The sequence below is a fragment of the Cetorhinus maximus genome, chromosome 8 (genome assembly GCF_964194155.1).
Source record: "Cetorhinus maximus chromosome 8, sCetMax3.hap1.1, whole genome shotgun sequence".
Lineage (NCBI taxonomy): Eukaryota > Metazoa > Chordata > Chondrichthyes > Lamniformes > Cetorhinidae > Cetorhinus > Cetorhinus maximus.
In genome coordinates, this window is record NC_135886.1 from 129,266,024 (window position 1) to 129,280,704 (window position 14,681).

At 45.6% G+C, this 14,681-nt stretch overlaps 1 protein-coding gene across 1 annotated transcript in view; it reads right to left on the minus strand.

The window, feature by feature from the left end:
* Window positions 1-14,681, minus strand: part of ophn1 (oligophrenin 1) — a 203,321-nt gene that overhangs the window by 88,375 nt on the left and 100,265 nt on the right. Inside the window, exons 8-11 of the mRNA XM_078547587.1 lie at window positions 14,380-14,509; window positions 10,951-11,051; window positions 6,952-7,034; window positions 5,692-5,770 (exon numbers count right to left, since the gene is read on the minus strand). Of these exons, the coding sequence (XP_078403713.1) occupies window positions 5,692-5,770; window positions 6,952-7,034; window positions 10,951-11,051; window positions 14,380-14,509 (393 nt within the window). The remainder of the gene's footprint in view (window positions 1-5,691; window positions 5,771-6,951; window positions 7,035-10,950; window positions 11,052-14,379; window positions 14,510-14,681) is intronic.

The window sequence follows — 14,681 nt, forward strand, 5'->3', positions numbered from 1 at the left end:
GTCTGCCTGTCTACCTCAGGTTTTTATATGACCCACATCCCCACACGTATAACAAGTATGGGAACGACACTCTTAAATTTAGCTACAAAAAAAAACGTGCCAAAGAACTGTACAGAAAAGGACCTTTAACTGATCATTTTAACACTTTATTTTAGATTGCATTTCTTAATTTTTATTTTTAGCCTTAAAAAACCAAAAGGAAAACCATAGAATCCAAAAGAGAGAAAGTAAAAAATCACAAACGCTGTTGATGCTAGGCCAATTGAAAATTTCAAAACCAAGACCAATATATTTTTGTTATGGCTGAAAAAAATACATTTTGTCGAAGCTTTTCGTCTTGCACTCATCAGGACAATCGCAAGAATACCAATGTCAGGGGAAGCAACAACTTTATACCGAATGAGAAGACTGCGCTAATTGGTGGGCAAGTGGACTCTGATGGTGGTCGAGACGTTGCCATGGACAATGCACCAGTTAACGGTAACTGACAGTTAACTGCCAAGCATTGTTTGAAATTTCTGTTAGTTGTTATGGAATCAAGGTGGGTAAGGTGGAGTTGAGAGTCCAATTAGCCATGCTCACATTATAAGGCCGAGCAAGCTCAAGGGGCTGAAAGGCCTCATCCTGCTCCTAAACATTAGTTTTTATTTTAAGCATTGCTGAACCTGAATGAAGAGAGACCAACAAGACACAGTTAAGCGAACTGATAATTAGCAATTAACACAGTTCACAGACACCCACTCTTATGGTCTAGTCTAGCAGTTCCAAAAGCTTAAGCAAATGTATACCTGCACCAGAACAGATCCTGTGCCCTCAAGCCTCTGTAAACATCACTCTTCTTCAGATACCCAGCAGGAAGCCAACAAGAACAGGGCTAACTTATTCATCCTCAAGACCTTTCTTCCCTCCTTGCCCTTTAATTCTGCTTTATACTAGATCACCTAGCTAGGATTAGGCATGCACTGTGTAGAGAATATTTTCTCATTCCCCCCCCTCAGTGACATCATCCACTATTGCCATTGACTCAATTTACCAGATGTCAAAACTCTCATCCATGCCTTTGTTACCTCTAGATTTGGCTATTCCAATGTCTTCCATTGGACAGAAACTGAACTGGACCGGCCATATAAATACTGTGGCTACAAGAGCAGGTCAGAGACTAGGAATCCTGTGGCAAGAATCTCACCTCCTGACTCCCCAAAGCCTGTCCACCATCTACAAGGCACAAGTCAGGAGTGTGATGGAACACTCCCCACTTGCCCGGATGAGTGCAGCTCCAATAACACTCTAGACGCTCAAACCCATTCATCAGCTTAAACATTCACTCCCTACACCATCAACACAAGGTAGCAGCATTGTGTGTCACCTACAAGATGCACAGCAGCAACAAGGCTCCTTCGACAGCACCTTCCAAAGCTGCGACCTCCACCACCTAGAAGAACAAGGGCAGCAGAGGCAAGTTCTCCTCCAAGCCACTCATCATCCTGACTTGCAGCAGTTCACCACCACCTTCTCAAGGGCAACTAGGGATCGGCAATAAATGCTGGCCCAGCCAGCAATGCCCACATCCCATGAGCGAATTAAGAAAAAGAAAATTGTACCAAGTCCTGTTCTCCCATCACCCCTGTACTCACTGACCCACATTGGCTCCTGGTTAAGTAACACACAACTTTAAACCTCTTATCCTCTTTATCAAATCTCTCCCCTCCCCATCTCTATAATTCCCTCCAGCCTCACAACACTACAAGATTTCTGTGCTCCTCTAATCCTATTGAGATCCCCAATTTTAATTGCTCAGTGTCATGAAGCTATTAATGTATATAGCATTATTGGAATTTTTTTTTATTAAATAGAGGGTTAGAGTGTGGGTGCGTCTTAATTGGATTAAAGGCCAGCCACCCGGGTGCTATGATGTGTACCAGTTTTGAGAGGTAGAGTGCATTTGCATTTTGTGGAATAGAGCATTCAAGAAGGGGAGTGAAATCTGGCACCTAGCTAGCAGAGACCGAGCAAAATGTTTATATTACTAATAAAATGAAAGGGGTTTTATTGTTAGAAGAGGTGGAGTTCAAAGGGGCTGGTGATACAATGAGAATCTACTTTCAAAGAGATGGGCTGGGTATAACTGATAGCAGTTGTGTGTGCAGGGCAGGGGTAATGTAAGATCAAAGCCTGTAAGCCTCCCACTGCAAAAGAACCAAAGTTAAAGGAATCTCATTTTGAATTTGTAAGGTGAAAATGCTTTGCCTGGTGTCTGCTTATAGTCTATGGGTTGATGTTGCCTTAGTGGAGGTTAGTTTGGGAATTTATTAAAAAGTTATGATATTGTAATTTGTAGCCATGTGTATATATTTAGCTTGTGTAAATTAATAAATGTCTCATGTAGTTTGATATAAAAACCTCGCGAGAGCTGGTGGTCTGATTCCAGAATTTAGAGCTTCATCTCAAACATGCCACTTAAAAATATAGGTTATGACAGTTGATTAAAGTTTCCCTCTGGGATTTTTAAATAACTCAGCTTTAACAACTGCCGTGTCATAACACTCAGTTAAAATTTTATTTTAATAATGCTCCTGTGAAAAGGGTATTTTATCATGTTAAAGGTGCTATATACAGGTTGTTGTTGTTGAATATCAAGGACCCCATATCCTATCAGTCTGCACTGGAAGCCAGAACATTGCCTTGTACGAGCACAAGAAAAAGATCAATGAATTTATGTCATAAAATACAACAATGGCGGGGGGGGGGGTTCTTGTGGCACAGTGGTTAGCGTCCCTGCCTCTGAGCCAGAAGCTCCAGGTTCAAGTCCAACTCCAGGGCTTGATGGCGAAGGAAGGTGCATTCATAACACAGCCAAGCTGGTTGAGTATCAACTTGTAAGTCCCTCCAACACTCGCCAGTGGTAGATGGTAAGAGCGAGAGAGATTCCTGTTCAACCATGTGATGGAAAGAGCATGGGAGCCTCCACCATCACTATCCATAGCTCCTGGACTGCACCATGCAGGTAAAAGTGCATGTTGCCATGGTAACTCTGACTCCTCTGGGAGTGGGGGGGGGTGGGGGTGGAGTGGGGGGGGGTGGGGGTGGAGTGGGGGGGGTGGGGGTGGAGTGGGGGGGGGTGGGGGTGGAGTGGGGGGGGGTGGGGGTGGAGTGGGGGGGGGTGGGGGTGGAGTGGGGGGGGGTGGGGGTGGAGTGGGAGCGGGGGGGGGGGTGGAGTGGGAGCGGGGGGGGGGGGAGGGGGGTGGGAGGGGGGGTGGGAGGGGGGGGGGGAGGGGGGGGGAGGGGGGTGGGAGGGGGGGGTGGGAGGGGGGGGGGAGGGGGGTGGAAGGGGGGGGGGAGGGGGGTGGGAGGGGGGGGGGTGGGGTGGGGTGGGAGGGGGGGGGGTGGGGTGGGGTGGGGGGGGGGGGGAGGAGGGGGGGGGTGGGGGGGTGGGGGGGTGGGGGGTTGTGTGGAGTGGGAGGGGGGGGTGTGTGGAGTGGGAGGGGGGGGTGTGTGGAGTGGGAGGGGGGGGTGTGTGGAGTGGGAGGGGGGGGTGTGTGGAGTGGGAGGGGGGGTGTGGAGTGGGAGGGGGGGGTGTGTGGAGTGGGAGGGGGGGGTGTGTGGAGTGGGAGGGGGGGGTGTGTGGAGTGGGAGGGGGGGGTGTGTGGAGTGGGAGGGGGGGGGGTGTGGAGTGGGAGGGGTGCAGGCAGTTGGCTGGTTGCTGCTGTGGGTCACATTGGTGCCAACAGCACGGGGTTCGATCCCCATTGCAGCTGGGTGGATTCAGGACCTGCCTCCTTGCCGTGGCACTGCCGCGGGGGCCGTGGCACTGCCGCGGGGGCCGTGGCGCTGCCGCGGGGGCCGTGGCGCTGCCGCGGGGGCCGTGGCGCTGCCGCGGGGGCCGTGGCGCTGCCGCGGGGGCCGTGGCGCTGCCGCGGGGGCCGTGGCGCTGCCGCGGGGGCCGTGGCGCTGCGGGTCAGAGCAGCCTTGGGGCAAAAACACTGAAGAAGAATGTAATAATAAAATGTATACAATATTAAACAAACAAATGGTCGTTGAAATTTATTGAATGTGCATTTTGGGCAAATGTTTTTAATAAATGGATTAGAATTAGCACAGAACAAAAAGGAGAAAGGAGAGAAATGATAGACTTTTCTCATTCAATATCTAGGCAATGTGGCAAAGTAATCAAATAGATAGAATGCTGGGATATGTAGCCCAAATTGAAAAAGTTTTATTTCCTTAAAACTGAGCACGCCATTGCTGGTTTTGTAAAGGTCCCGGGAGCTGGTTAAAAACGGGGCCTACGTAACAAATATAGATTCAGTCTTGCACAGGTTACATCTTAGTTAAACTGAAGCCAGGCCAAAGTTACTGCTCCCCATCAGATTCCTTTTGCTCATTGTCTTAGGGGGCCTCTGGGTAGAATGGATATACTGTCGGAGGCCTCAAGTCAACGGCACAGGGAGTTTGGTCCAATACCTGGTAAAAACTTCAGTGGCATTCAACGGATTGCTGACTCAATGCAGGTCACTTTAACGCAACCCTCCAGGTGGAAAGCCCGCAAGAAACAGGTGGAATGTCGGCTTCCCTCAATATCACTCTCTGCTGACTTCCATGGAAACGAGGCAGGGTTCAGAGCCCAGCGATCCATCCAATCCTGTCTTTCACCTCCCCCTACCAGTTCAGGCAAACTCGCCTCCGCCGATTGTTCGCGAAAGGAGGATGTCATACAAGAGGTAAAATTCTGTTCTGCTTTGTCTCAAAATGAGCGAGGGAAGTCATGCTGTCGCTTCCCATCCCCTCTAGATGGCAGGTTATAATTAATATTGTATTCTCAACTGGGTGGCAAAGAATATGGGATTTCCCCTGACCATTTTCCCCGTGGTGAAAGGTTCTGCTTTTAATGAGAAATACAAGCAGTTTCCTGGGCCAAATACCTTTACTGTAGTCTCTCCCTTCACATGTTTCTGTGCCAAGCCAGTACAAGAAATAAGAAACAGGAGCCAGAGAAGGCCATTCAGCCCTTTGAGCCTGCTCCACGTTCAGAACAGATCAGGGATCTACAAGGTCCATGTTAGTTTCGGTTAAGGGATTCCACAATAGGCCCTTAAAAATTTTGAAATCCTTCGATAATTTTTGTGTCATAAGTTGAATATGGTATTGTTATTTCATTGCTGATTTGCCTTACTCCTGAAACTATATAGTCTGTCAGTATGGTATGTAAATTAGGTAACTCCATATTATTCCCAGTATACACTTCAGCAGTACAAGTGCAGACAGTGTTAATGGTATATTCATTATATTGTTAAGGTACAAGGTGAAGGGCATTGTTTAATTAAGTACTTTGAACACATATAAATAGGTGACAGCTGGGACACTGGGTGTGTGAGGGGAGAGCTATGAGACAGAACAAAGTCAATAAACTCCCTCAGTAAAGAAAAATCTGTGTATTGGTTTTGACTTCACCAACCAGCTTGGATTCTATTAACAGAAGGTTGACCTTGACTATCACAGTGTAGTTAAGGTTTCTGTTTATTGAGTGGGTCTGTTGAATTGTAACAGCACTGGAAGGATTCTCAGGACATTTCCCTGCACTACTGCCTGGGAAAGAGAGAGTTCCATGAAAGATGGGAGCATGGGGGTGCAAATCAACCAATTTTATTTTTTTTAAAAATAAACAAGGCAAACAGCTTATGTCCAGATACTTACTGGCTCTTTGCCATCCATCGCTTCAATCCATAAGCTTCTGTTGGTTTCTGAGAGAGCCTGGAGTGTGACGGAGCCTTGCCTGTGAAAGGAAGATTTGTTTAGAATTTACTGGAGCAAGAAAAAGAAAAAGAAATGAAAGATGTTCCTTCATTCAGCAGATTTCACAACCTCCGGACATCTGAAAGTGCTCCATAGCCAATGAAGTACTTCAGCAGTGTCGTCACTGCTGCAAAAGGAGGAAATGCAGCAGCCAATATGTGCACAGCAAGCTCCCACAAAGAGCCGAGTGAATAATCTGTTTCCGATCTGATTTTGGCTGAGGGGTAAACATTGGCCGGGACTGTGGGTTGAATTCTCTGGCTCCTCAAGATAGTGCTAAGAAATATTTAGCATCCGCTTGAGATGGCGGACAGGGCCTCAGCTTAACATCTCACCTGAAGGATGGCACCTCCAACACTGCAGCACTCCCTCGGTACTCCACTGGAACGTCAGCCTAGATTTGGCTCACGAGCCTGTGGAGTGGGACTTGAACCCGCAACCTTCTGGCTTCGAGAAGAGTGCCACAGCTGAAAGGGTTATACTCTCAGGCTTGTTAGCAAGGTTGCTTCTTAAACAAACTCCCAGACATTATGCTCATTATTATACTGCAAACTGGAGTTGTGACAGAACTCCCCTTGCCTTTTCATTCTATCTGGTTTGATTGGCACATCCACCATTTTGAGGAAGGTGGGCTAGGGTAAAAGGGGACTCAAGCCACAACAGGTCCATCTTTCCTGTCAGTCAGAAATTCACACTCTGGCTCTCAAGCCAAGGGCACTAATCCAAACTGGCATGACAGATGGAATACCAGATTTCGCTTTCACATAAGAGCAGCTCCCATGGTTCAGCCCAACAACTACAGGGGTCAAAAGGGACAGGAAGATGGCTGGGAGGGGGGGTGCAGGGGGGAAATTGGGGGGGGGCGGTGGTTGTGGAAGTGGGGCATGGTATAGCATTCATCTTCCAGGTCTTCAACCAAGAAGGTATCAAGACATAAGCCTCCCATCAACCCACACCATGCTTCTTGACACATTTATGATTGATTAACGATTACAAAAGCATGATTATAGGCTTAAAAAATGCAGAACATTAAGTCAAAACCTCTGGCCAATACTTCTGTTAAATATCCCATCGTCACTGCTGTCATTCCTGACAACAGCAATCTTTGACTATCTTCAGCTACGCCAACAGTCTTTGCCCCCATCAAGAACATTCCTTTACCTTTCAAACATCTCAATGTCAAAGCAAAATCGCTTGTCGATAGATTCGGATTTCCTCCTAATGCAGGACTTCAGTTTAAATTCCTAGAGGAAAGGTACATAACACAGACGAGATTACAGTTCCAACAGTGTTTCTTTTTTTTTTAAAAAAGGTTTTCTTGCGAGCCCAGTGTTGTGTCTAAAGCCCAAAACCAACAATGCAACAACAACTTGCATTTATATCGCACCTTTAATGTAGCAAACCATCCCTGGTTACTTCACAGGAACGTCATCAGACAAAGTTCAATGCTGAGCCAAAGGGAAGAGACGTTGGGACAGGTGACCAAAAGCTTTGAGGAAAGTGTCAGGTCTTAAAGGAGAACTTTAAAAAGGAGAGGGAGGTTTAGTGAGGCAATTCCAGAGCTTGTAGCCCAGGCAACTGAACGCACGGCCACCAACGGCGGAGCAATGAAAATTGGGGATGCTCAAGAGGCCGGAATCGGAGAAATGCAGATTTCTCAGAGGATAGTCGGGCAGGATGAGATGGGGAGGGGTGAGGCCATGGAGGGATCCACGGGTTTCTTTTAGAGAAAATTGGAAATATTGATAGACCGAAAGCCAATGTAAGTGGGTGAGCACAGTGGGAATGGTATGTGGACAGTAACTCACATTTGGAACTCTTCCTTTTGAGTGCGTCATGGGGAGCAGTTAGAAGCAAAGCACTTCCCCCAAGTGAAAGGGGAAAATAACCACTCGGGGGAACAAATTGATTAAAACAGCATATTCCACAATTGAAAAATCTCTTCCTCACTTGCAATATGGAGACTACTTCCGGATCCCCAGATTTTCCATCACTGGATAGATGAAGAGAAAGGATGGTGAACAATCTCGGCTTTGACAACAACCTATAACCATAACTGGAAACTGAGTAACACAAGGAACATCAAATCTGCTGAGGACTGTTGTAGTGTGCCTTTAAGGGACAGGAGCATGACATCACTAGAAAGGAAGTGTGTCATGCGACCCAGTTTAGTTTCACTTTTGCTTTTAAACAGAGCACAGCTCCCCTCTTTTGTCCCATGTCCTCTCTCATTCTTGGGAGCATAGGGGAGGTTTCCACCCCTCCCACTTCCCGAGGTCCACCTCGCCCATAGCCTCCAGGTTCTTGAAGACCACAACAAAATTGCTCTCAGTCTTCTCTTCTCCACTGCAAGTAAACTCAGCTTTTTAAAAAAAAAATCATTCCTTGCAGCTTGTTTTGAGGGCAGATAATGCATTGTTGCCCCTTTTCCCGTGTCAAGATGTCCTTCCTGTAATAGGGTGACCAGAACCAACACAACAATTGCTCCAGACGGAGATGAACCAATGTCTTATCCAGACTTGGCATCACAGCCTGGGATTTATGTTCTATTGCACTTTCTGCACCACCAGGATCCTACTCACATTATTTACTGCCAGCACACATTGTCCTAATCATTGATTTAACCACAAATACCCCAAAATCCATCGCCTGTGTGGTATATTGTCTACTAACAGTGTACAGTTTGTCGTTCCAATATTTATCCCTTGTTTCTTGTGGCTTCCAGGAGTCTGAAATAAATCACATCTTCAGACACAAATACTGGAGCTGACATTGAAGTCTGGATTTTCATTCTTGAGGCGGGTCATTCGAGTCTGGAAATTTCCTGGCTCGCAGCATCCTCCTCAGGGGAAACTCCTCCGTTAAGGGGAATGGGTGCGGGACAGAATCAGGCCTGCCACCACCCCCACCCTCACCCTCCGGGGACTCAGATTGGAGGTGGCCACAGGGACTGCCGAGTGTTGAGGAGGGCTGTTTACAATGTCTGCCTTGGTTCTCTGGGATTTTGTCCTAATTTTAGGTCCTCTTGCCCTCACCCCTCACCCCCCATCACCACTACCCCCCAACTACTCCCCATGCCACCTCCATGCCCCCATACCAACTTGTTGCCAACCCATACCCTCCACCCACCACCATGGCACCTCATATCCTCCATGCTAACTGAATTCTGACTCACGCCAACCCACCCACCTCCCATGGCCCTTACCATACCAACTCACCCAGTATCCACCATGGGAAGACCTCAGGACTCATGTTAAGATGAAATAAAATAAAATTCTACATATCTATTACAGCCTTCACTATATTAAAAAACTACTCCCATTCATGAAAGCCCATTCAAAACTTTGAAATCTCCTCAAGTGCTTAATCCTTTATAAAAACAAACAAGACTCTATTCATAGGCTCACATCAAAGACAAACTCTTTGAGCTGTCAATTAAACTGTGAACTTAGGGCACCCCTGCTGAGGTAATTATAGCCTCTGGAAAGCAGCCAAGTATTTATAAAAACATAATGATAGCCCTTGGGGAAATGTCAACAAATAGCTACCTTAACCGCTAGAAGAGTTTTTCTTTAACTCTCATTGACACAAGCACCCTATTTTTTTTTCAATGTGCCGGGGATTTAAATAACTTCACATCATGAGAGTTCTACAGACCTTATCTGTCCTTCAAGAGCATTCATGTCTACTCTAAAAATTCGTGACTCCCATGCTGCATGTTAAGACCCTTTCTACAGCCAAACTGGGATCTGTTTGAAATCAGCACCAAGTTCAACTGGCTCTGCTGAGTTCGGGTTTCACTCATGTGAGAGTTAACATGCTCACCCCGCCTCCTTTCCCCCACTGACAAAAATGGGATCTGTCGGAAATGGGGGCGTCCCACATGCGGGTCCTATTTGCTATTTTTAAATGTTCGTGGAGTCATGGTCCAAGTGTATTTCTCACATCTCATCATGTGCTGCAGAACAATGCTTTGTTGTTTTGGTACACTGGCTGTAGTGCAGTAGTGAGTGATGTGGTATTCTGGATATACATGTACACATGCACATAACAATATAGTTCCTCATTTTTTGAATAATATAACATCACTCTTCCCCAAAGCAATTTAATTTTCCATTTTCACCCCAAATTCTAGGTCAGAGAAGTAGAAGAAATGAGGCATTATTTGGGCATATGACTACTAATATGGCCAGGGACAGACCCAAATGAAAAGGGAAAGGGAAAGGAGAGAGAGCGTGAGAGAGAGAGCGAGTGAGAGAGCGAGTGAGAAAAAAGAGCGAGAGAAAGAGAAAGAAAAGGAAAAAGCGAGAGAAAGAGAAAAGAGGAGAAGAGAGAATGAGAGCAAGAGAAAGAGAGGAAGGGAAAGAAAAAAGAGAGAGAGCAAGATAAAGGATTGAGAGTGCATGAGAGAAAAAGAAAAGCAGAGAGGGAGTGTGAGGGAAACAGAAGAGAGAGCATGAGAGAAAGCAAGAGAAAGAATAGAGCGCGAGTGAGAGAAAGAGAAAAGAGAAAGATGGAGCACGAGAGAAATGAGTGAGAAAGCATTGCAAGGAAGTGAGAAAGAGCACAGACAGCGAAAATGGACAGAAAAAGAGAGGAGAGAGATATATTTGCATACAGCACCTATTCTTTCACTCATCCTCTCAGCTGTACTTGGTCTGGGGAGATCATGAAGGGGCAGGAGGACAAAACCAGAAGCAGCAATTACCGTATACAGATTCCGCTTGCTGGCTCATGCTCAGTGCATAATATTAGTGACTCAAAGTCAAAATTAACAACGTTTGCATTTTCCTAACACCTTACATCGCAGGAATGTCCTGTAAAGCGTCACAGAATTAATTGCTTTTGCAGTGTCGTGACTTGTGACGTATCAACAAACTCCAGTCTCTAATCAGGGATTAAAAGGATACTTCAAATGTTGGAAATCCAAAGTAAAAATATCAGGTAGTTGCTGAAAATGTCAATTAGCTTCAAAAGAGATGAGACGACTTAAAATGGTTTGGGTGAGAATTTCTCACATCAACACTGAAGCGCTGGCCAGTTCTGAACCGATTGGTCAGAGTATTTCCAACATTGTCCAAATTTCAAATCTCTGACAGGATGGATTGTGTACATATCCATTATCCAACAATCTAGGCTCTATATCAATGCGATACTCACTTGCTTCATTCCAGGTTTTGGATCACAGGAGATCATGGTTAGAATTTTGGTGCCTTTCACATATTTGCAGTAGTATTTCACCCAGGAGAACCCCAGAGCCCCTGTGGAGAGTCAAGAATAGATTAAAATCCTGCACAGCTGGAGATCCATCTCATCATGGCTGTACCACAGCAGGCTCCCTAGGCAACTAGGCCTAGTAGTGAGGCTGCTCTCAGGTTTCCAGCAATGCTGCTCTTGTACTGATGCCAAGAGCTAAGTTGGCTAAACTGCCCTTTTTTCACCACCTCTGCCCCGTCCCCTCGCAACCCATGTAAAGGAACCGTCTCCACCCTCGCCCTAGAGGGTCATGTCAGCATCAGAAACACTTCCTTAGAGCCTTAAATTTCGCATAAAACACTCACTGGGTCTTTTTACTGAGAGAATAAATCCTGACACAGCTAGCAGCAAATAACCAGGTCGGTAAACAAATCCAGAATGAGTGATGTGAGGAACAAAGGGTTAATCTAATTACTATGAGTTATAATGTGAGTTATATTCATGAAAGCTGCCTCTCTCGCTGTATTTATCCACCACAACCCTTGGCCTACATATCTTCTGTTGCTTTTCCGTATGTGTATAGAGGTGAAGTTACTGTAGCTGATAAGCCCAGCTTTCTCTGTTTTTCTAGCCTGCTTGTCTGTGAGAATATGATAGAACATATCTATGAGGGATGTATGAAGGCTATGAACAGACAAAACAAGCTCGGGCATGTGGACAGCTGAAACCACGTTGTATATAAGTGTACATTATTGTAACTGCTCTTAGAGATGCGTCAGTTAGCCGAAGCATTCCTCTGCATGCTTGTAGTAAAGGTTCCCTAACTTTAACTATTTCCAGACTCTGAGAGGCACTTGTCCCACAACAACGAGTATTGACGTGAAGAGTTATGTTGGAACCTGGCTATCTCTGGCTATACGTCTAATGGGCAATTGGATATTCAGCCAGTAAGAAACATAAATAAAGCACAAAATTCTGGAATCAGAAAAAGATTGAAGTTACAGCTGAAATCTGTTTCGCTCTGGCGCTGGTGGCTCAGTGGTAGAATTCTCACCTGCCACACAGGAGGCCTGGGTTCGATTCCCAGCCAATGCAAGGCAACTCCTGAGCACACAATTGCGCAAAGGCAGGTGGCAGGTCAGAAGATTGGACAGAATGTAAGGAACAGCAAAGAACGACTAAAAGACTAATAAGGAAGGAAAAATTAGAGTATGAGAGAAAGCGAGCCAGAAACATAAAAATGGATAGCAAGAGCTTTTACAAATATTTCAAAAAGAATCGAGTTAGCGAAGTGAGCATTGGTCCTACAGAAGGTGAGTCCGGAGAATTGATAATGGAAAACAAGGAGGTGGCCGATGAATTGAACAGGTATTTTGCATCAGTTTTCATTATAGAGGATACAAGTTAATATCCCAGAAGCAACTATAAACCAGGAAATGGGAGTGGGGAAGGAATCAGGAAGATTAGAGTCACCAGAGAAGTGGTACTGAGTAAATTGTTGGAGCTGCAGGCTGATAAGTGCCCGGGTCCTGACGGACTTCATCCTAGAGTCTTAAAAGAAGTGTCCAGTGAGATAGTTGATGCATTGGTTTTAATTTTCCAAAACTCCCTAGATTCGGGGAAGGTCCCATTAGATTGGAAGACAGCAAATGTAACTCCATTATTCAAAAGTTGAGGGAGACAGAAAGCAGGAAACTACAGGCCAGTTAGCTTAACATCTGTCGTAGGGAAAATGTTAGAAGCTATTATTAAAGAAGTTATAGTAGGGCACTTGGATAAGCTCAGGGTCATCGGGCAGAGTCAACATGGTCTTGTGAAAGGGAAATCGTGCTTAACCAACTTATTGGAGTTCTTTGTGGAAGTAACATGCGCTGTGGATAAAGGGGAACTGGTGGATGTACTGTACTTCGATTTCCAGCAGGTTTTTGATAAGATGCCACATTAAAGGCTATTGCAGAAAATAAAAGCTCATGGTGTAGGGGGTAACATATTGGCATGGATGGATGTTTGGCTGGCTAACAGGAAGCAGAGAGTAGCCATAAATGGGTCTTTTTCAGGTTGGCAAGATATAACGAGTGGTGTGCCACAGGGATCAGTGCTGGGACCTCAACTGTTTACAATTTATATAAATGACTTGGATGAAGGGATGGATGGGGTGGTTGCCAAATTTGCTGATGACACAAAGACAGGTAGGAAAGTAAGTTGTGAAGAGGACATAAGGAAGCTACAAAAAAATATAGATAGGTTAAAGGAGTGGGCAAAAATCTGGCAAATGGAGTATAATGTGGGGAATTGTGAAATTGTCCATTTTGACAGGGAGAATAAAAGAGAAGCATATTATCTAGATGGTGAGAGATTGCAGAGCTCTGAGGTGCAGATGGATCTGGGTGTCCTAGTGCATGAATCATAAAAGGCTAGCATATAAGTACAGCAAGTCATTAGGAAAGCTAATCATTTTAGTTATCATTAAGTTATCATTTATTTCAAGAGGAATTGGATACAAAAGTAGGGAGCTTATGCTTCAGTTGTGCAGGGCACTAGTGAGTCCACATTTGTAGTACTGTGTACAGTGTGGGTCATCTTATTTAAGGAAGGGTGTAAGTGCATTGGAAGCAGTTCAGAGAAGGTTTACCAGACTAATACCTAGAGGGTGAGGAAAGGTTGAACAGACTAGGCTTGTATCTGCTGGAGTTTAGAAGAGTAAGAGGCGACATGATTGAGACATATTAGATCCTGAGGAGTCTTGACAGGGTGGATGTAGAGAGGATGTTTCCTCTTGTGGAAGCATCTAGAACTAGTGGGTCACTGTTTAAAAATAAGTGGTCACCCATTTAAAAAGAGATGAGGTGACATTTTTTCTCTGAGGGTCATGTGTCTTTGGAACTCTTCCTGAAAAGGTGGTGGAAGCAGAATCTTTGAATATTTTTAAGGCAGAGGTGGATAGAGTCTTGGTAAGCAAGGGGGTTATTGGGGGTAGGTGGGATGCAGGTTTCAGCTTACTATCAGATCAACCACGATCTTATTAAATGGCGGAGCAAGCTCGAGGGGCTGAATGGCCTACTGCTGCTCCTTGATCGTATGTTCGTATGTAATGAGCTAGAATGGATAACTAAAAACAGCTGCAATACTGAAAGAAGACACTAGATGGCACAAAGACATGCAGTAACGATTACATCCCATCCATTAGGCTAAATCACTAAAACCTGTTGAAGATGGATCATCAAATCCACACCATTGTTCACTCCACAGATCAAATTCTCTTGCAAATCAGACAGTGCGATTCTGAATGGCTAATTTCAGGAAACACAGTCCGGCGATGACCTGAACGAAGCAATTCAGGGGGAGGAAAGGGCAACGTGAAACAAATCTGGAGTCCCAACATCTAGTCCTTACGTTTCTCCTGAGAGTAGAGGTAGCCTTCGATGGTGGGCTGGCCCGGTAGCTTGCAAGTCTGTGGAGCTTCTTTCATTCTTTGCATGAGATCCTCCATCTCCTCGCGAGTGCCCAGGAAGTGATTCCTTGTCTGTGAGAACAACCGACAACATTACAGAGTCTACTGCCTCCCACGTAACTCTACCCTGTTGGCCACTGCTGCAGCGAACCACCAGGAAACGCTAATTCAATAGCCCCGTTCATTCCATCCACCATAACGGCCGATGAGAAAGACTAGAGTGACGGAGAGGTGACGTGTGCTT